At 38.5% G+C, this 21,787-nt stretch overlaps 1 protein-coding gene across 1 annotated transcript in view; it reads right to left on the bottom strand.

The window, feature by feature from the left end:
- Window positions 1–21,787, bottom strand: part of LOC107586544 (calmodulin-binding transcription activator 1-like) — a 491,571-nt gene that overhangs the window by 20,561 nt on the left and 449,223 nt on the right. Inside the window, exons 8-11 of the mRNA XM_016273968.1 lie at window positions 16,928–17,068; window positions 15,050–15,529; window positions 14,649–15,005; window positions 14,530–14,583 (exon numbers count right to left, since the gene is read on the bottom strand). Coding sequence (XP_016129454.1) covers window positions 14,530–14,583; window positions 14,649–15,005; window positions 15,050–15,529; window positions 16,928–17,068 — 1,032 coding nt within the window. The remainder of the gene's footprint in view (window positions 1–14,529; window positions 14,584–14,648; window positions 15,006–15,049; window positions 15,530–16,927; window positions 17,069–21,787) is intronic.

Below are 21,787 nucleotides of genomic sequence, written 5' to 3'. Positions count from 1 at the left end.
CAGTTTTAGCAATGTGGTCTGAGAAATTCAGCTTATCATCAATTACAACTCCAAGGTGTCTAGCTGTTTTTGAAGGAGTTATGTTTGATGAGCCTAACTGGATAGTGAAATTTTGATAAAGTGATGGGTTTGCTGAAACCACAAGCAGTTCTGTCTTAGCCAGGTTGAGTTGAAGGTTATGGCCCGTCATCCAACAAGAAATGTCTGTTAGACATGCGGAGATGCGAGCAGCTATTGTCGGATCATCAGGATGGAATGAGAGGTAGAGTTGAGTGTCATCAGCATAGCAGTGATATGAAAAGCCATGTTTCTGAATGACAGAACCTAGTGATGCCATGTAGACAGAGAAGAGAAGTTGAATATGTTATCACTTTCACTTTTCTGTTTCCTGACCTATTAACACACACTACTTTCTTTAATAACGGCCATAAAGAATAAACTGGTTATCAGAAGTATTAGGGCTACACGATAATCGTTAAACTGATAATTATATTGCAGGCGATTATGCTTAATCAAGAAGCAGAAATCGTGACCACAGTTAAAATATGATTAATTATGCAGCCCTTGGAATAATTATTAAAAACCTGATTATGTTAAAAAATTTACTTGAGGAACGGGACCGTAACGGGGCTAACGAGACGTGAGACATGTGGATCCATCTGCAGGCTTTATTAAAGAGACGTAGTACACAGGCAGGGTCAAAACAATGGCAAACAGGTATATGGCGGGCAAAACACAAGAATAGTCCTAGGGCTAGCGTAGGTCACCGATCAGCAGACAGAATCAAAGGGGCGAGACGAGAGGGAGAAATCCAAGGAAACAGGCAAAGATCAAAAACCGCAAAAACAGGCAAGGCAAGGCAAAACAAGGGAGACTCGGAAAGGGGTGCAGGCTAAACAATACTCAGCAGAGAAATGTGGTTAGAGTGGGTGTTATATAGTGAATGAGGTAATTAGAAACAGCTGTGTGCAATGAGTGCAATCAGGGCAGTGTGCAAATTGTGCAAAGAATGATGGGAAATGTAGTCCGGGGTGCTATGCAACAGTTTGTGTAGTGCGAGAGTCAATGAAATGGAAAGGGTGACCTCTGGTGGTGAATAAACAGAAGTCCATGGACTGAATTCGTGACAGGGACCAAAGATAAATTAGGTAACTAAACTACACTGAACTTCATTCAAACCCAAAACTGTGGCTATAAACTGTTTAAATCATCTGGATTCTGCCAGATTTAAGTCGGCCATACACGGTGCGAATTCTGATGGTCGAAGGATCATATGTCCACGCACGTGTCACGAGTGATTTTATCTGAAAATCGTACGGACACAGTGATATACGACACAATTTTACGACCGAATTACGAAGCAATTGCATGAAGTCCCTTGATGTAATGACATGCATTGAACTGAATTGAGAGAAGGGCAGCATATAATAACTGTGTAACCTATAACTGTGTACTGTATAACTGTATAATAACTGTGTAACCTATATGTAGTACATTTAAATAAAACTGCTCTCTCTCTCTCTCTTATAACCGCATAATATCGATACGAGACATGATCAGGGGCTCGTGAGGCACTCGGCTCGGCTACCATACGAGCAGCAATGATATCCATGCGATTTCTCCCTATGGGAAAAAAATTGCGTACAAGCTTGTACGACAGCAAAAAATGCACCGTGTACGCCAGGCTTTACTGAACATAATTTTTTTCTTCAAATAATAGGTAAGAACAGTATGTTGCTTCAAAAAGCCTATTTTTCAAAACATAGTGTTAACTGTGCATTACAACATGTTTTCTGCTGAGTTCAGCATGTGCCAGATGGCCAATATAATACAAAAACTCTACTTTCAGAATCATGTCTGAGATACTTCTAAGTGTGAATGCTGTAAACTATTAAGATGCCAAAATGAATATGTGCTACTCACAGTATGTGTGAAACAGGCCTAAAACAATGTCACCATGTCTGTCTCTCCAGAGACTGCCTTCTTGTGTGAGCTGCCCTAAACTGCCTCCAACATTGCCTCCGGCTCCTGTTTAAGCTTTTCAACATCTGCCTCTGCCTCTATGCAACCACAACTTTTCTCCTCCTCTTTTCATCCCTGCTTTTAGAATGACTCATGGGCACTGAGTCACGTTCATGGACGTCAGACATAAGTTGTGTATGTGAGCTGAGAGATCCTGGGGAGTAATGGCTGAGAAAGAGAGAGAGCTGATAGACGGCTCAATGAGAGGAGAACTTCATTAAGGGTCTATTCACTATTTATTCCTGTGGGAGACTTGATGAGTCAGGAGCTGAAGACTCTGGGTGTGTGTTTATTTTCAGCTCAGGAACTGCTTCTATATCTTTGAGGATTCTGTCTACATACTAGTCACATATACACAAACAAACACACCACACACACCTGGAATTATCACAGAGATATTAATGCACTGTCATTCACCAAAATAGGCTACCGGAGTCTCACTTTGTCTACTTCACTCTTTCTTGCATCTTATAATGCTAAGTGTGTAGTTATGGGAGCAAACACCTGGACTGCACTCATTTGTTGCAATAAACCACTGCAATAATGTACTGCATTAATATATAATTCTATGCAAGAGGATATAAGTGATATGTGGGTGCAGCTGTTATCATCTTTCTGTTTCATTAATGTTTACAGTGTCCACTTAAATGAGATTAAACATAATGCTTGCTTTCATACATTCATATGAACAAACTGTATACTGCACAATACTATGTTTTTAATGAATTAATAAGTACCATTACTCAATCATAAACATTTCAAACAGCAGTTTGGAACAATTTTGTCACACATGACCAAATTACATGCATATCCAATTTATCAAGTGGCATCCAGTTGTCATTTTAGAAATAAAGCCAGTTATTAGCGTTGTACATCCAATTTTGTGTTAAAAAATCTTAACTCTTGGCAATTGTTAAAAATCATAACTAAAATATTAATTTCAGAATGAAAGGTCAAGCTGAGTGCATTGCATTGTAGGATACAGTATTCCGGGCAGTATGTTCTGTTCTGTACTGCACATTTTGGAAAATGTATGTAGTAGATAATTTGAGTATTCAGTGCATACAGAAAACTGTATACTGCAGGCTCATAGAGGAGTATGGCAGCATGCTGCTATTCTTAACTATTCATCCATCAAAGAATCCCATGCATGGCCATCAGGTGGTGGATAATACCCCAGCTCTCCAGAATGATGGTGTTCTGGAGAACCCCCTTCCTGAGTTAAGCTCCGCTGGTTGACGTAGGCTGGTATTTAGTGGAGAGGGGGAGTGACGTTGGCAGATGCTCTCCCAGCTGAGACCACCATCTGCACTCACCCTCTCATCTCAAGAACAGAGGACATGAATATACAGTAGTATCATTCACTTCATAAGGATGCATCATGAACTAGGATAATGCATCATCTCCAAGACTGATCTGTCAAGTTACACATTATCAGCCCATAATGTAAGTACTGACAATGTTAAATAGAGGGCTAATAGAATAATAGTATTCAGAATGAAAGAAGACTGCATTTTTAATATATTATTAGAAAGACAAAAAAATTTAATATCTATTGAAAATTAACAACAGACGAACGCAACAGGTGATTGCAAATGTGAGGATCACTAATGATTAATTTTGTCACTTTAAAAGACATTCTATTCATACTAATGCATCACAGTCACAATTATACAGAAATTACAGTTTTTTTAATCTTGTGCCCAGATTTTTATAATATTACAATGTTTTTTAAATTATGACATAATGAGCTTAAAAAGTTTAAATGATCCCATTTTAAGTCAATATTATAAGATAACAGTCATAATTATGATATAAAAGTTTCAATTATGACATAAAAAGTCTAAATTATGAGATACCAAAAGTCATAATTATGACGAGTCATAGCTATGGCAAAAAGCAATAAAAAGTTATTTAAACTTTGTCATAATGAATTTTTATCACACAATTTTCTTTTAATAACGTTTTATGATTTAACATTTCCATAATTTTGTTATTGAGAAAAATTATGAACATCTTTTAAATGTGAACAGAAAAAACTTCTTTCTCACACTCAGTCAGTATGAGAAAACGTATCCATTAATACGTTTTCGTATTCAAAGCAGTTTACACATTGAGCAGCATTAACTACACAGAGCCGTTGTTCATGGACAAACTGCACAAAACCACGTTCATAATCGCATGATTTTTTGCGCAGTTTGTCAGTGAACAATGGCTCTGTGTAGTAAATGCTGCTCAATGTGAAAGCACGCACGTGATGGAGATTTACCGCTGATTACAGAACCGGCTTTACTGACAAGATGCGCATTAAATATCGCATGCGATTTATCGTGCAGCCCTAGGACTGAGCCATCTTTCAAGAGCAAGCATTTAGTGAATCCCGCATTGAACTCCCCAAGATTTTTTTTTTAACTCCCCGAGATTAGAGAAGCAGTCGTCAGTAAAATTACATGTTTGTGGGCGGGGTCAAGTTGTTCGCTGCCGGCCAATGTAGAACATAGGCGGGAATTATGCAAATGTGTTACCCCGAGACGTGTAGCTGTCACGGAAGTGGGATTCAAATTACTAATGACTCGTATAGGCTGTAGAGGGTCGATTCTTTATTTTGTGAGACAATAACTTTATTTATCGTGCACTTTCGGCTTTACAACTTTGCTGATCGTTTACATTCACATACAGCAACATTACACACTGCATGAAAGGCAATATTGGAAATGGCATAATAGGGGCACTTTAAAGATTAACCATATCAGCCTCGGTGGACACTGTAGGTTAAGGTGTCAACACTGATTGTGTTAAGTCAAACCGAAAACCTTTCCATTTGCACAGTATGTACTAGACATTTCTGACACATATTTTGTCATGCTGTAGTAAGAAGTACGCATTCTGAGCAAAAGAAAGATAATATGCTTATCCATAATAAGTATTTTAGTGTTGATAAACAGTACCAATAAAAGTTCTATTTAAATATACACAGTTAGAAAAATGAGCACATTTCTATATTTCCGTCCATGTCTGTTGCTGGAATATTACCACAGGCAGCAACACTACTTCCCACTGCTGAGGCCTCTGCAAGTGTCCTGTCCCACAACAGGAATGCTTACACAGAACAAGTCTCTTTCAGTCTAGACTTCAAAAGTGGTGTGAGCAAGGACTGACTGTTGGTGCTGCAGAGATCTATGCTATCACTGCACGTGCACACAACAAAACAAACAGCACTCCTCTTTTCCCAGGTGTTACAGCGAGAACGGAGTGTTTAAAACACAGGCTGAGTTCTTCTGCACTGATTTTGAGATCTGAACCTTCTGCTGTTTAAGAAAGCTCAAGTTCTAGGAGAAAATGCATCAGCCGACTGTTACATACATGCTACTTTGCCATTAAGGATACTAGTGATTAAATGTGCGTGACCCTTCTGGAAAAACTCCAGTCCTGAAGGAAAGGATAAAGAGTGAAGCCTTTCCATGACTGACTTACGACATGGCATTGTCCTAATCACACACTGTACTAATGTCTATCACAGGCATGGGAACATGACAGTATTCTTTCTTTATCAGTGGGAAACCAAACAAACGTAATAGTACTTTTATATAACAGTTTAATAAGCAATATGTTAATACTGAAGAACTTACATTTGAGGGCTGTTACTTTGTTCCACCGATTCAAACAAGTGAATGATTGCATGATTCACTCAAAGAAAGTCACTTGTTTCTTCATTGACTCACTCATAAAGACAGTTACAGGTTTCGTTCCCGAATGATCCAATGTTTTTGGATGAATCGGTTGAATGAATGATTCAATCACTCACTCATAAAGTCACTTCCCGCCACCTACTGCCAAAACCATGTAGAGTGCAGACAGAGACGCTGAAAACTCCTTACCACTAATGTACATCCCTGCATTAACTAATCCTAACATGTAAAAAATGTTTTACATAGAAATGTATTTGTAGTAAAAGTAAATATTAGGAATGAAGGAATTGCTTACTAATAAATGAACATTTACTCACCATCAGGCCAGCCAAGGTTTAGATGAGTTTGTTTCTTCATCACTTGCTCAACAGTGGATCCTCTGAATGAGAGTCCAAACAGCTGATAAAATAATCCATAATAACCCACATGACTCCAGTCCATTAAATAACATAGTGTTCATAAACAAATCCATCATTAAAACATTAATTTCAAACCATTGCTTCCAGCTAAAAAGCCTCTATCCATTATATTGCTTTCTCCAGTGAAAAAGTCATCTTATCTGAATCAGGAGAGAAATATGCATAGATCTTACGCTGTTTATAAACAGTCCAAAACAGTTCTAAACAAATAAGTTGGTGGTTTTTGATGTGAGAGAACAAGAGAGGATGGACTTTTTCACCGGAGGAAGCATTATTATTAAAACAGAACTTTTCACTTAAAACATTAACTGATGTACTGGAGTCGTGTGGTTTACGTGTGGATTATTGTGTTTTTATCAGCTGTTTGGACTCTCATTCTGACGGCGGAGGCAGAGGATTCACTGATGAGCATGTGATGCTAAACTTCTTCAAATCTGTTCTGATGAAGAAACAAACTCATCTACATCTTGTTTGGCCTGAAGGTGAGTATATTGTTATGCTAAAAAATATATACATTAGAAATAGTTAACTAACAATCAAAAATATTTTAAGATTTATACTATACATGATATTAATGCATTAGGATCTCATATATATCTCATATCCCCATATAGAATCTTCTTGTAAAGTAATAACTTATTTTAATTAACTAATGCATATCATTCATGTGTGCACATTGTAGAAAAAGTTCTGTTGCATATACACAGTACTTTATTCTCCTTTCACCAGTTTCTCAAATCACATCATGGGTTTGAGCAAACTTGAATGCTGTCTCTTTCTGGTTGAATTGAGCCCTCCAATTTAATATCCATACAAACAAGCAGCAAATCAAATTCAATCAGAAGCAGGCATCTCCACGAGCTAACTGCTTTACCCATCCTCCAAGACATGCCCTGGTTATATCTCCTACTTCATGTGGTACTGTGTGACCCGTTTATTCATGGAATAACAAAGTTCTTTATCATGCTTGGCAATAGTGCCAGACTAATGCATCATTATACATTATCTTGCTGTATTATGAATAGTCTTTTATATAAACTTTTATATGCACCAGTCTACAAAAATCTCACAAAAGACTCATACTGTTATTAATAACTTTACTGTTCATGTGAGTCAGCTACATTTTGCTCAGCTCTCCCTGTCATCATTCAAACAAAGCATACAAAACAACCAGGCAATAATGCTGACTACTGTACAATGTCAAATATATTTCAATGATAAAACTAACAGTGGAAATGCTTTCATCAGCAGTTTGATTGGGTATCAGCATATCTTCTGTCATCTTCTCAAATAGTATATTTCACCTTCAGTGACTTAACTGGCTTATCAAAAAAAAAGCCTTAACTTAAACTCAAGCCTTAACAAATCAAATTTTCAATCAATTTCAGTGTACCACTAACAGTCTAAGGGTCACTGTGCCAATCTCCCTAACTGCTGTCTGATTAACACTAATTAACAATTGTGCCCTTGAGGCACATTGTGCTAGCTAGAAGCCAATAAAGCAGAATGTACTCTGCACTGATGGGTGTAAAAATATGATCTGGATTTGGACCAATCACTGCTAGAAACTGGCTGAATAAACAGTGGGATAATGCATCTGCAAGGAATTTTTCATTTGAAAAATTCTTCAAATCAATCTTAAAAGCAACTCAGAGACACTTATTTAGACTTACCATGAGAAAAACTGTGCACACTAAGACAAACATCAAGTTTCTAAAGCAATGCCTATCACTATATGAATCAACATGTTTCCCAGATCTAATGAAGTAAACTGAGCAGGATCCGGCAGAATGCAATCAGTCAAGAAAGTCTGGCGCTGCACAAGAAGCTTGGTAGTCTTAATGGATATTTAGTGCATGATTATAGCTGCAGAAACACTGTACAGAAATGACTCCTTTCCTTAACAAGACGACTATCATGACCTCAACTTTCTATGAAATACCCTGACCAGAGGTCCTCTGAAGCTCAGGTTAAGTGTTCTGGCATTTCCTGCACTACTCTAAATGAGGTTCAATTTAAAAGTTTCCAATCAGACTATGAAACAATAAAATGTATTAACATATTTAAAAAGCAAATCAATTGTAAAGAACTGATGGTGTTTTTAAAATGGAATGAATATAAATCCTTCAGTCAATCAATATTCACAAACACTTTAAATTTAGCATTTGCAATGTTCAGCAACAAAACACATGACATGACTGAAATCCACAAACTGCAAAAATTACATCTCCTGGATGAAACATGGTAGGGAATATTAATTCAGAGGCAATAAAGCCATGGAAGTTGTATGGCTGTTGAGTTCATTAACCCTATTGCATTATGTTGCCTCGGGATAACAAAGCAATTTTCTACACTGTGCAAGTACTTGGTAAAAGGGTGATTAATTTGTCACCCATCAAAAATATCCTAATTTAGACAGTAAACTTCATTTTCAAACATTTACTGCTTAAATGTGTCCTCCAGATGCAACACTATATGACAGTGGAGTAGATACAGCTCACATGTGCATTAATGTCACACATGCAACAAATATAGAAAATATTTCAGTAGTCATACATGTATTTTTTTCTATTTTTATGTTATACATTATTAAAGTAGCTATCTTTTTAGTATTTATTACCAATTAAGTTAAGTTTCGGTAAATATTTATCTAGGAAATAACTCTATAAGACTGTATAGCACTCTTTAACACTGATTTCATAATGCGTGCGATATAGGCTTAACTTGCCAGAAATCATCCCTACAGAATTTCCAATCAGCACATCAGTATCAACAGGCTGTTGAAGAAGACATTGTTGGAGAACTACGAGTCTAATGATTGCTAAACCATATGTTCCCGCCACAAACAATTAACACTATAGGCCTACAATTCGTTTGTCTAACTTGTGTGTTGTATTTGAATGTTTCAGAATGTTTCAGGAGCTCACTTGCTCGTGCCGTGAGTCGCTGTCCTCGGTGCTGAAAACAAGAGCGCAGATCACAGGACTGCTCTCTGTGTTACACATACATAACCACACTCCGGTCACGAGTCACGACTACAGCTAACAGACCCGCTAAATAACAACACTGCCGCACAAATGAGCTGTTTTTTTCCGACTTTTGCAGTGTAATGCTTTGGTGCAATGAAGTGTCAGACAAGCGCATCTCTGTCATTTCCTGTTAAGATGATCGAAATGAGAGTAAGACGACGAGCACAATCAGCTTAGAGAACCAGCGATTTTTTTCTCTCCAAATTATGAAAGGGCCATATATTAAGAATAGTAAATGAAATAGCCAAAGGTAACTATTTGCCTCAAAGCTGGAACAATCAGGTGGTCTGTTCAAGTTCTGCTCAGGTGGTCTGGTCCAGCATTTATTCACTAGCGTCTCGTACTTCGTGCATGTTCAAGATCACAGTCTTGTCTATTTTGGAAGTTGACACATTTAGTTCAGGAAACTACGAAAACAGCGTTTCAGTAGAGACTGAATTCAGTCAGAACGGACAAACTTGAGCCTTAACGGTCTTATTTTTAGAAACACAATCTAGCATTTAAAGCAAAGGTAGGAGTGTAAATGAAAAACGCACCGAACGCAACATTTCTCTAGCTGAAGTAAAGCACTATGCTCACTTGGTATTCCACATATGGCAATGACAAGGGTTTAAAGTAGGCTAAGCACATGTAGTAACTTTAGAGACAAGAACACACACACACACACACACACACACACACACACACACACACATACAGACACAAGGTTCATTTAAACAAGTCCAACCTTCTATTTCACTGTCCATCGAGAGTCGCCCTGCAAAGCAAATGGTCCCTTGTCTTTAGGAAAAGCAGATGTCATTCATCGGCATCCTGACCACAATGTCCCAAATGGCCGTGTCTCACACACGCAGTTTGCCTCTATATTTACTAATACTGGGCAAAATAAATATACTTTTTTATACTATGGGAATGTCCTAAAAGGTCTCATCAACAATAGAAGAAAGTGTAGAAGCGACGTGCAAGAGCAGAGAGAAATGTAAAGCCCGCTCACTTACTCTCTTACTCTCTCCCCCAGCCTCTCTTTACTCCAGCACTACGGCCGGTGTTGCCAAGTCCGCTTATGATAAGCCACTTTGGCCTTGCTATTTCATAAAGTCTTTACAATAAGAGCATGTTTTGTTTGCGGTTTTTGGCCTTATTTCCAGGCAGTCCCGTGCTTTGAGATATATGAAACATTTTTTAGTATTTTTATAAAATAATATGTCTTTAATGAAAATACACTATTTTGAAGCTAACAGCAAATAAATCTCGTTTAGCCTAATCTTTGTTTTATCTAATTTACATGTTTATGTTTTAAATAACGCCTCTCTATCTCTAAGAATTATGAAAAACATCAGCAGGAACAAAACAAAAAGGAGACTCTTATTTAGTTATAAACGCATTCGCTTAATTTTATTGCGAGATTTGGCAACATTGACTACTGCTCCCCCCGCGCGTGCGCGAATCTCAGCGAGGAAACGCTGAGCACGTGCCGCAGGTAAACAGACGCCCTAGTTTTTCCACGATCCATGAAGACAAAGCAAAAAAAAAAAAGGCAAACGCAGATATTATTAATGGGAAAGACAGCATGTGACACTGTCTTTCTATTTAAAATTACTACTCCACCTTTTGCTCAGTTTTTCAATCAATTTCCCCATAAATATTTAACGTTTTTCTTTGCGTTACAGAAAATTAACCTGGGAATCAGTAGTTGTACGCAACCAGACAATTCATTTTTGTAACGACTGTTTATTTCTCATATCTATAAATTACAGGCATTGTGATAAACCGATGTTGAAATGCTGATTCATCTATGGTAATGTACAAAGAGCGACATCAATTGACCACTGAAGAACTAGACAGTAATTTGGACACAAACTTAAATCGGTGGACAATGTGAACTGGCAAGAAGACAATATATTGGTCATGGTTACAGTGCACAATGACTCCAGCCTGTGGCTTCGTACCTGCAATGCTGCAGAGAGAAGCAAAACCCCGCCCCCATTCTGCATTATGACAAATCAAGACAGGCCGCTGTGTGCCATTAGAGCATCAGAGCACACAGCTGAAAGGAAGCGATAAATGAAGTGTCAAACAGCAGACGCTGAGGTTTGTCTCGAAATCGTTTTATTTGACAGCAGTGCTCTATATAGAAACCAGGCTGTGGTTTAATGGCCAGGAGTTAGAGTCAGTGCAGAAGCAAGTGTATAAACCCCCAAATCCAGAAACTGGATTGAGTATGATTATAGTTTTGGCCCTCTTTTGAGAAACAACAGTCATGTCGGCCACATCCCAGCTGTACTACTTATATAGCCTGTGTTTTTTTTTTCATATACTTGTAGAAATACTCATAACATGCCTAACAAGCAAGAGACTTCCTATCTAAAACTTATTGTTTTTTGTAATAGCATAGTCTTAATGTATGTACTAAGTTCATTGATATTATGACCAACTTAACCTGTTAAGTGCAAAATACACTTCCAAATATCACACTCAGTTGAAAAACCCATTATTGCATGAGTCAGAGTAGGAGTTAGAGGGGAATAACTTACAAAATGGCTTTGTGATTTCCCTGCATACTTTGACACCCTCATTTCCAGGCAGCGCTGTGTTTCATGCTGTGCTTAAAGTCAAACCAACTGATGACTCACTTTAATTCAGTTAAGCTTATTCTTATCCACTAATCCACTAAACATACCTTTTGCTACTTAAGTTTATAAAACAGAGAGCTAAATGAAAATACATTAAGAAACAGTTCTCCATAAAAGTTGAAAAACCACAACAGTGTGGTATACTGTAAACAATTTAGTCATTACAGTCTAAGTGTGTATACAAACGAATTCAATGTATTTTGCACTATATACATATATATGTACTGTAAATATAATTAATATGCCACAACAATGTTTTTCTTGTTAACTCGTCAAAATTTATTTCAATTTCATTTTTTTGTTATGATATGAGATCAACTAGACAATATATATATATTTTTAAATTTGAAATTACTTGTACAGCCAATAGTGTATAAAAAAAGATGTGTGTGTGTGTTTTATACACAGTTGTCTAAGTCTAGAGAGTCACAAGTGCATGGTTGGCTGTGCTGTCTGTGAGATGTGAATGGACTGGTGTTGTGTTGAATGGAGCCCGGGTTCTGAGAGGGGTCTCGGTCCTCTGTTGCTCCCTTTCTCCTCCTTCAGGGCTGTCTGCATTGCAGCTGTCCCGTTCCACAGACTCCTCCACCATGCCCTACTTTACCATGTCAATGCACACTGCAGTAACAACACTCAACCCCCGCCCCCCACCTCCACAGACAAACAGCACCACACAGAGGCACTGGCTCTCTCTTCTTTACTCAGACTCATAGGAGACAGAGCACTTAGCCTGTCCTTATAACACACACACACACCTCCCAGATTAAATACCCACAGAAATCAGCCGTTTAATAGATATGTGCAGTGATATACAGTAAGTGTATCTCTTGGTGTGAGCACACATGTCCCTTTTACTGTAATGCATGATTTTTTTGTATTGGTTTGGCTTAGTCTTCTGCTCTCAAAACATCAGGTTTGTTAAACACATGCTGCATCTGAACGCTGGCTGCCACTCCTCGCTGCCCAAATCATTCATCGGGATTGTTTGTCTTGGCTAAACATCCTATCACCTGATCGGAGCAAGCAGATTAGAGCTTCGGACGTCAAATTGGCAGGCGTGTCACTTTGCCCATATGCTCCAATATTTTCATAAGCTCTTTGATGCCACAGCCTCAGTTTGAGGCAGCCTGGGTTGTGCTGAAGCATGTGTATGGGATTGTATTTGGTTTGCCAGGCTTTAAAGAGGGCAAATCCCTCACAGTGATGGTATGATTAGACGTAAACCGTTGCATTTAAGTTAACACTAACAGATTAGGACAGCAAAAGGACACTTTGTAAAGTTCACCAATATGTGTGCAAAAGCAAGTTGAAACAGTACAGTGTAAGTGTTTAATAGTGGATCTGAGTTACGTCTTTCTTTTAGTCCCATCTTCTCACAGACTGCTTCCAATGGTTAACATGGTAACACTAAGTTAACATGAAAGTATTAGGAATGAACATGAATCTGTATTGTTTTAGTATTATTTATACACCATTATAGTATTTATTAATATTTTGATTTAGCTTTTATTTTTTATTTTACTTTATTTTACTTTTAGTAATTTTGTTATTATGTGCATTTGTAATTTCTATTTAGCCTTTTTCTTTTTTTTCAGTTTTAGTTTGAATAATTTTAGTACTTAAACTTACAGCTCTGGTCACAACTCTCAAGTTAACATATCCCTTGCAGAATATACAATGTGTTAATAATGTTAAGGGATGATGAAATGTGCATGTTATTTTTTATTTAGTACCATCCTGAATAAGCTATTTCACATAACAGATATTTACATAAACTCCACAAGACAAAATAATAACTACATTTATAAAAAGTGACCCCGTTCAAAAGTTTGAACCTTAATACTGTGCCGTAAAGGAATTAACAATGAACAAGAGTATACTTTTAAATGAAATTAATAAACGTTCATGATACCTAGTTATTTGGCTAATTTAACAATTAACAACCTTATTGCAAGATTAATGTTGATAACATCGTATAGAATACAACTATGCATTTTTGTTCAAAAACCACGCCAAAACCTTCATATAAATAAAGAGATACAAAGTCAAGCCAGATGTAAAGGAGCGATCAGTTTGTCTTATGTCACGAAAAGCTCGTACTATTTCCAGACTGTCTTTCCCTTTGACCCTAAAGTATTAACCACCTTTATAAATTACTGCCTCCATCTCTCCTTTGTGCTTGCCATGCCTCTGTTAGATTAAAGCACAAAGGGCGAAAAAGCATCAAAATCTCTTCCTGTTGTTCTTAAAGCCCTTAAACAAATTCTACATGATTACAGGGTGGTCTGCCCTCCCTTTAGCGCTGAATAACACACTTTACCTTTGCTTGTTGACCTCAAATACACATTCAGCACTGGTGATGACTGCTCAGATTTCAACAGAACTCTGCTTTCTTTGCCAAACATGCCCTCTATCCCCATCTAGAGGTCAACTGAAAAGAAAACCTTACACAGTTTAAACTGCATTTTACCCTTCCTCAATCCAAATTTGTTATTAACACACTCACTCTCTATCTGTCTTCATGACATACTCTTTATCTTGATCAGATGTGCTTTTAATTTGTTAATACTGAATGTGGGATAATTAGAAAAGCCTTGAGGCAAGGTACCATTATATAATCACCTACTTCAAGTAGCTCAATAATCAGGGGTCACATGATGGGTTCCAGATTTAGTAAAGTGATATAAAGTGCTTTTTTCTCCCACAAATGCAGAATTAGACAGAGAGCAAGACTTACCATCAAGTGACAGCCAGTCGTGCTGGGATGAAGGTAGGGAGGGGAGTGCACGAGCTTTATACTCAAACACAACTATTTTAGTAAACCATCTGTCCCATTTTCTGTGGCTCCAGCCTGACCGGATCCAACATTGCGGTTCTGATCCATGCCGACCACTTCCTCGTGCTCTGCACCAAGACCTGGGAAACCTCCTTGGTACTGAAGGAGTTGCAGCGAGCCACCTTGTCCTTGTCCCTCGATGGGTCCATTCTCAGAGCTCTGCTGCATGAAGTGATCCGCTCCTCCGTTCTCTCCACTTCCTCCTGCACAGGCTTGTAGATGATCCCCAGATTTTAGTAAACCATCTGTCCCATTTTCTGTGGCTCCAGCCTGACCGGACCCAACATTGCGGTTCTGATCCATGCCGACCACTTCCTCGTGCTCTGCACCAAGACCTGGGAAACCTCCTTGGTACTGAAGGAGTTGCAGCGAGCCACCTTGTCCTTGTCCCTCGATGGGCTGTGAGAGGTGGCATCAGGGCCCATAATATGGGTATTGGGGCCTCCAGTGGGGGACATGCTGTAGACGGGATCCCCAGTCACCTCAGACATAAAAACACTCTGGGATAGGCTGCTCATAACAGAGGCAACATGACCCATGCCTGTGACTGCTGGGCTGTCAGCCATGTCGGGGTCAGAATTCAGCCCGCTGCTGATGGACACAGGGGAATTCTGGGTGGTGTCTGGCACTTCCACCTGATTGGTAGAGGAGACCTCAGTGCTGTTCTGGTGCAGCAGCACAGGTTTGTGTACCTTGCCATTGCGTTTTTCACGTACACTCCCACCTCCTGTTCCTCCTCTGTTTTTGCTGCTCTGGCTGTGCTCTGTCTTACCCTCGGACACATCATTATTCTGGAGCTCAGAGTGGGTGCTGCTGTAACCACCTGAACGAGGGTCCACTTTGGGCGAGATAATGCGGTGTTTGGCACTGTTACACTTATGATGCACACTGCTCCCAGCACCTGCAGAGAAAGAACAAAACAGCAAGTCATTTTCCAAACTAAAATTATTATTATTATTAACATTATTATTATCAATATCCAAACTATTGTATTAGAATAATTAATATCTCAGAATCAGAAACCTCTTTATTGCCAAGTACTGAGGATATACATGTACAAGGAATTTGTCTTGATGTATAGGTGCTTAACAAAGACAATAAAATACAACAACAACAGCAACAGCAATAATAATATAAACATTGCAAGGTGCGATAGCTAAAGGGAGAGAAAGCAGAAAAATATAAGAAATTTATTAGCTGTACATTTATGCAGAATATGTAAATTTGGAAATCTGACCCTTTAATGGCATTTTCCTCTTTAAAATGAACATTATTCCAATTATCAACAGAATTACCAGTATAATTATCAATATTTTTCATTATCATTATTATAATTGTATACACAATGTAAATGTGGATTTTATATAATAATAATCATCATAATACAAATTATATTTGTATTCAGAATAATTCATTCATTCAGATCCTTAATGACATTATGCACTTTAAAATGAACATTATTCCATTATTATTAGTATTATCAATATTTATTCTTATTCACGAGAGTATTTAAATGAACACAATCAGCGATATCCCTCCCCCTTTTCCCTATTATTTATTCCATTGAAACTACATTTGAATAATACAAAACACATCATAATAACTTCACTACTGTTTTATATATGACATCACTATAAGAGTCTCTGTTTGCTTTGTACATCAGAAGAAGAGTGTTTCAAAGAATAAGCCACATAATGTCTTTGAAATGGAATAAAATGCTTTGAGATTAATTTAAATCTTTATGGAGACCATCAATCATCAATATTAACTGTTTCACGAGAAGCCAACAAATAGCTTTCCCGTTTTGTTAATAAATGGCTGGTATTAGTCATTTTACTGCATACTTGGCAATTGAATTTTATATGAACACAACAAATGGCAATCCATCTAGCCCACAATCATTTGTTTTAAACACGCAATTAAATTTGTTTCAGAGTAACAGCACCCTATAGAAGCAACACCATGGGATTGTAAAGTGCTGTGCTGCATATTTGTGATGAAGTATAAGGTGAAAATTCATTTGTTGTATACTTGAGTAAAAAAAGATTGACTGCACAGATATGCAGGAACATTACGCCCCCCAGTGGTTTCATCGCAACAGACAGCTCAATAAATCAGCACATCTATGAAGTGTTCAGCCTGGACGCTACTCTAACTAGGCATTCAGCCCGCTCTACACTCACCTCATCTTTTACAGTTCTTGCAGACATATTTAAAGCACTACCTGCTCCCTCTGTCTCTACCTGTTTCTTTTTGACTGCCTCTATCCCACACCCCAGCCCTCCTGTCTGTCCCTTACCCTGAGTGCCAGTGCAGAGGCAGTTGTGAGTCCGGGGAGGAGGCTTGGTCTGGTGGCTGTCCAGTATCTGCTGCACCAGCTGCTCCACAGAGAAGCCAGAACTGCTGTTCCCATTGCTGCAAGTCCACTTGATGCCATGAACTGCCGAGGGAGAGAGGAGACACAGTCGTCAGCCCACCAGCCGAGCCTTCCAGCCCTCCCCCACCCCGCCTGTGCACTACATCCCTGACCTTACCTCAGAACCAGACTCCACATCAAAACCATTTTTGTCCAGAAAAAGAGTACCACAAGAAAAAGTCACTTATCGCAGTCATTTACTACTTTCTGACCTCAGGAACAGGATCACGGAAAGTTCAAGAACAGATTTGGGCCTGTTAAAGGTGAATTTTCAGCTGACGTGGGAGGAAAAAAACAGAGCAAACATCTTCCTCGTCTCACTTTAGCTGAAGTAAAAGCCCCAGCCCTTTGACAAGGTGCTTTTTGCCATTTACTTCCTCTGCTGCCATCACTATTTCCAAGCTCAGCCTCTCTCCTCTGAGAAAAAGAACAATAACAACAACTGGAACAGTAAAATGGCAAAAGGAAAAAGAAATGCAACAAAGGTAATGTGGTGATCTCTGGAGAGGAACGGTATTTAGAATATCAAACAGCATCGAGATACCTTAATACAGCTTGTGCACGCTTTGCTACTTCTGTGAGCATAACAAGCTGAGGTGAGATTACATGTGAAAGCGAGGGGAGGAGAAGGGAGAAAGAGACACAGAGACAAAAACTGATAAAAGAGACAAAAGCGTTTGGCTTGAACTCGCAAACAGTGCTGCGTCACCAGCCTGAGCAGGCACAACAGTTGTCACATACACAGCAGGTTTCTCTGCTCTGCTGAGCTCTGCCATTCCACGCTTGGCCAGAGAATCACAGTGGCGTTCCACAAGCCATTACACCAGCATGACCATGCTCGAACAGACAAATCAATCTCACAGCATGAGCCTGAACCAGAGTCGCAGCACAAGGCAGGTCATGTAATGAAAGGGCATGCTGGTTTGGTGGACACGGCGTGACATCGGCGGGAGGCGATCGCAGGGATTCTCCCACACTTCAGTCCACAGTGGCCTGCCATTACTAATGCAGTTCTTCAAACTACCTTTGCCCATCTGGCAATGTTCCTTTTGTCTGCACCACAACACACACAGACGCAGTTTTTCTGAATGTTGTTGGGGAATGAAATTCATGTCTTTCCTTAGTGCAGCAGTGCCTAAACTGGGGTGCATGCAGCCCCGGGGGAGCGTAGAGTATCCTCCGGGGTGCGCAAGAAAGTATTTGGGTAGTTGACATGGAATTTCATGTCGTTTTATTCATCTAAAAGTATTTAAAAAAAAACTAAACAAAGAAAATTTCAATTGTTAAAGGAAATAGTTATTAATAAATATTTATATAAAACTATATTAATATAAATGTTTATATAAAAATATAACATTACAAAATATTTTTTATTTTTTTAGAATTCTAATAGTGTTACAAAAATAGATAAATGCCACATGCTGCTATAGCTTGCAAATCATATTTTACTGCAATGTTTCAGTGAAACGTATACAAAAATACATATACTTTATAATAAAATATTTTTCATAATAATAAAATTGATTTATCTCACCACATGGTCATTTAAATCTAAGTAATTAAGATAAAAATAAAATATCAGAGGTAAGTTGGCTAATTAAGTTGATTATCTGAACATGCTCCACCTGTGCTGAATCAGCTGATCATCTGAACATGCTCCTCCCGAACTTTGTTAATAAACAATTTAAAAGAGACTTCTTTTGTGCATTACATTTTTTAACAACATTTAATAAATATTACATTTATACTTCATTATATTTAAATGTACAATTACATTTGTGTCTATATTATACATTTTAGGGCTTTGGAAGACTTTGAAACTCCTGGATTAAATGCTGCTAACAAATCAAATCAAAACACTCTCTCTGCCAGCCACATCCATATCCACAATCTCAAAACCACACCCATCAACTTGTATCTTTATCTCCAGGAAACATAAATTACATCAGATATCTCGCACCGTGCTGTGTGTGTATGTTTATAATCGCTGTCTGATCATCTGCTCACACAGCAGTGAGGGGGCTTCAGGCATGGCTGGTCCCTGGTCTCTTAAATTACATCAGCTGAGAGGAATGAATCAGGTCGGCGTATTCTTCTCTCCAGCTGTAGTGTGACTAAGCAACCATTGCTTTCCATGAATTGCCAGTTGATCTCTGCTGCACACACCTACTTCAACATGAAACCACATTTGTAATCTATTTTACTAGGTAAAATAATCTATTTCTAAGTGATAATCGATATTCAATAACAAAAAATCTAGAGTCTTGATCTTATTTGACAAGAATTCATTAGATTGTGAAAAGGGTTCTCTATATGACAGTGGTTGAACTAAATAAAATAACTAAAGAGTTCTTGGTGAAAAAATATAAGTATTTACCAACAATAGCGAGATATTTAAAAATAATTTCACGGATTTTATTAAATGCCTCTTGTAATGCAATGAGGTAGACTTCTAGATAACAGGAGAGCTTAAAGATTTGATGATGAATTAAAAGACATCTCTGTAGCTTTGTAAAGAAATTCGAAATCACCCTGCATAACAGAGCTTGTAGGCAAAAATAACTAATCTATATTTCACACTACAATGACGAAACGCTTATTTCGTGCAAAGCAGGTGATGACGCAACCTCAACACCGATGCATTTCTAAGATATCTGATGCAAATGCATTAAAAAAATTTAAAACGGAGAGAGTTAGAGAACAACAGTTACAGAAGTCTTTCTCTGAGGACTGTCAGTTAACTAATCTATATTTCACACTACAATGACGAAACGCTTATTTCGTGCAAAGCAGGTGATGACGCAACCTCAACACCGATGCATTTCTGAGGACTGTCAGTCGAGGAATGCACTGCTCCTTACGCATTCAATCCCAACTGAACACCTCATCCTGTTAATGAATGCAAGCTGTTTGTGTATGATATGGGTCACTCAAGGGAACACATTGGGTTTGTAGAGCTGATGTATAATGCATCCATGAATTATGCATGAATGGTTTACAATGAATCGCTGACTATCAACAGGCTGCATATCTTCAGTGCCACCACTAGGTGGTACTGTTGCTCTTCAGATGAGCTCACATCACGGATGGTTGTTTGAAGATTATGAGGGTGAATCTTGTGGCCCTATTAGCCCAGTGTCAGTGAACCGGGCCCGACTGGTGGAAGACATCTTGCACCTTTGCCACTGTCCACACCATTTGCAACATTAATGACTTCATTATGACATTCAATGACTATGCATTACGGCAAATGGTTTCAATGTAGATCAGGCATGGAGTTTAATGAACACATTAGTTTACTGTACGTGTCTTAAAGTCAATGTGACAGGGAGCTCTTAAGTGATTTCCACGAGAGCTCTTAAGGGGATCGTAACACGCGGCAGCGATTACAATGTCAGCTGAGCTCGTCTATATTCTCTTCGCTGACATCCTGTGTCTAAAAGTGCTGACGTGAGGGATCCGACTTCATATATTCATTACCTTGACAGACCTGTCCTAGTTCAAATGATCAATGGCAGGCATCACATACAGAGATGTGTCCTCATAAGACTCAGGGTAAACATGATTATATGCATGCCGTCGTCCCCTTTTTTACATCCTCATTAGACAGTTTTCCTCTGGTCAATTCTGTGACCTAGACCTGTCATAGATGAAAACAAACACAGTGTAAGCATAAAGCATGGGTAAAGCAGTGCTGGATGTATGAAGGGATTTCTGGCGAGTCAGACACTCTTCCACCCACTCACTGGCATCAATCAATGCATCGCTGCTCTCCTCCACTGACTGACTGGAAACCAACGTGCTTAATCACACAGTGGACAGTGAGATGCAGACAAGAGGCTCCACTGACCCTGGGACACCCAGGCACCTTGGAGTGGGCATGCACAGGCGGTGAGGTAATAATCATGGAGATTCCTGCTATGAACAAGGGCACAAGGTGCAGCAGGTAAGACGGGGCCAAGAGCAGGCTGAGCTGGGAGAGACTAACTTCTCATGAAACATCACATGCACAGGTCTCATTGTCTAAGCATCTAAAGGCTAGATCACACTGTCTTAACCATCACCAACAGCTGTAGTGTTTTGTTGGATCAGTATTGCAATCCTGTTGGTGTTTGTTGGGAAAGTGTGAACCACGGAGACCCGTTTTCTCACAAAGGTCTTTTCTAGACTGAAAAACATTTCTTAATAAGTATCTTTGTTTTGTTTGGAAGAACCAATATATAAAATGAAATAAATTACCTGAGATACAAAGTTGCTATATTTAATATTATTCTTTATCTTGTCAAATGTAATCAAGATATGTAACACATTAAAAATGTGGATAGGTAATATGGAGATATGAAGTGCATTTTATGTTTTTAAATCATAAAACACACTAAATGTATTACCTATATATATTTTAGTAATATCCACACACACACACACACACACACACAAAGGGTGAGTACATTTTTTTTACATAAATACTTTTCACCAAGGATGCATTAAATTAATCAAAAATGACAGTAAAGACTTTTACATTATTAAAGGGGTCATATGATACGATTTCAAGTTGTCCTTTCTCTTTGGAGTTTTACAAGCTGATTGTGCATAGATAAGATCCCTGAAGTTGCAAAGACTAAAGTCTCAAAACCAAAGAGATATTCTTTATCAAAGTTAAGACTCTGCCACGCCCCCTAAAACGGCTCGTTCTAACACGCCCCCACATATCTACCTCACTATGTGGAAATATTAGCATAATGC

Source organism: Sinocyclocheilus grahami, unplaced genomic scaffold (assembly GCF_001515645.1).
Source record: "Sinocyclocheilus grahami isolate Dianchi unplaced genomic scaffold, SAMN03320097.WGS_v1.1 scaffold83.1, whole genome shotgun sequence".
Taxonomy (NCBI): Eukaryota; Metazoa; Chordata; class Actinopteri; order Cypriniformes; family Cyprinidae; genus Sinocyclocheilus; species Sinocyclocheilus grahami.
Note: the sequence above shows the minus strand (reverse complement) of the source record. Positions and strands in the feature narration are given on the sequence as shown.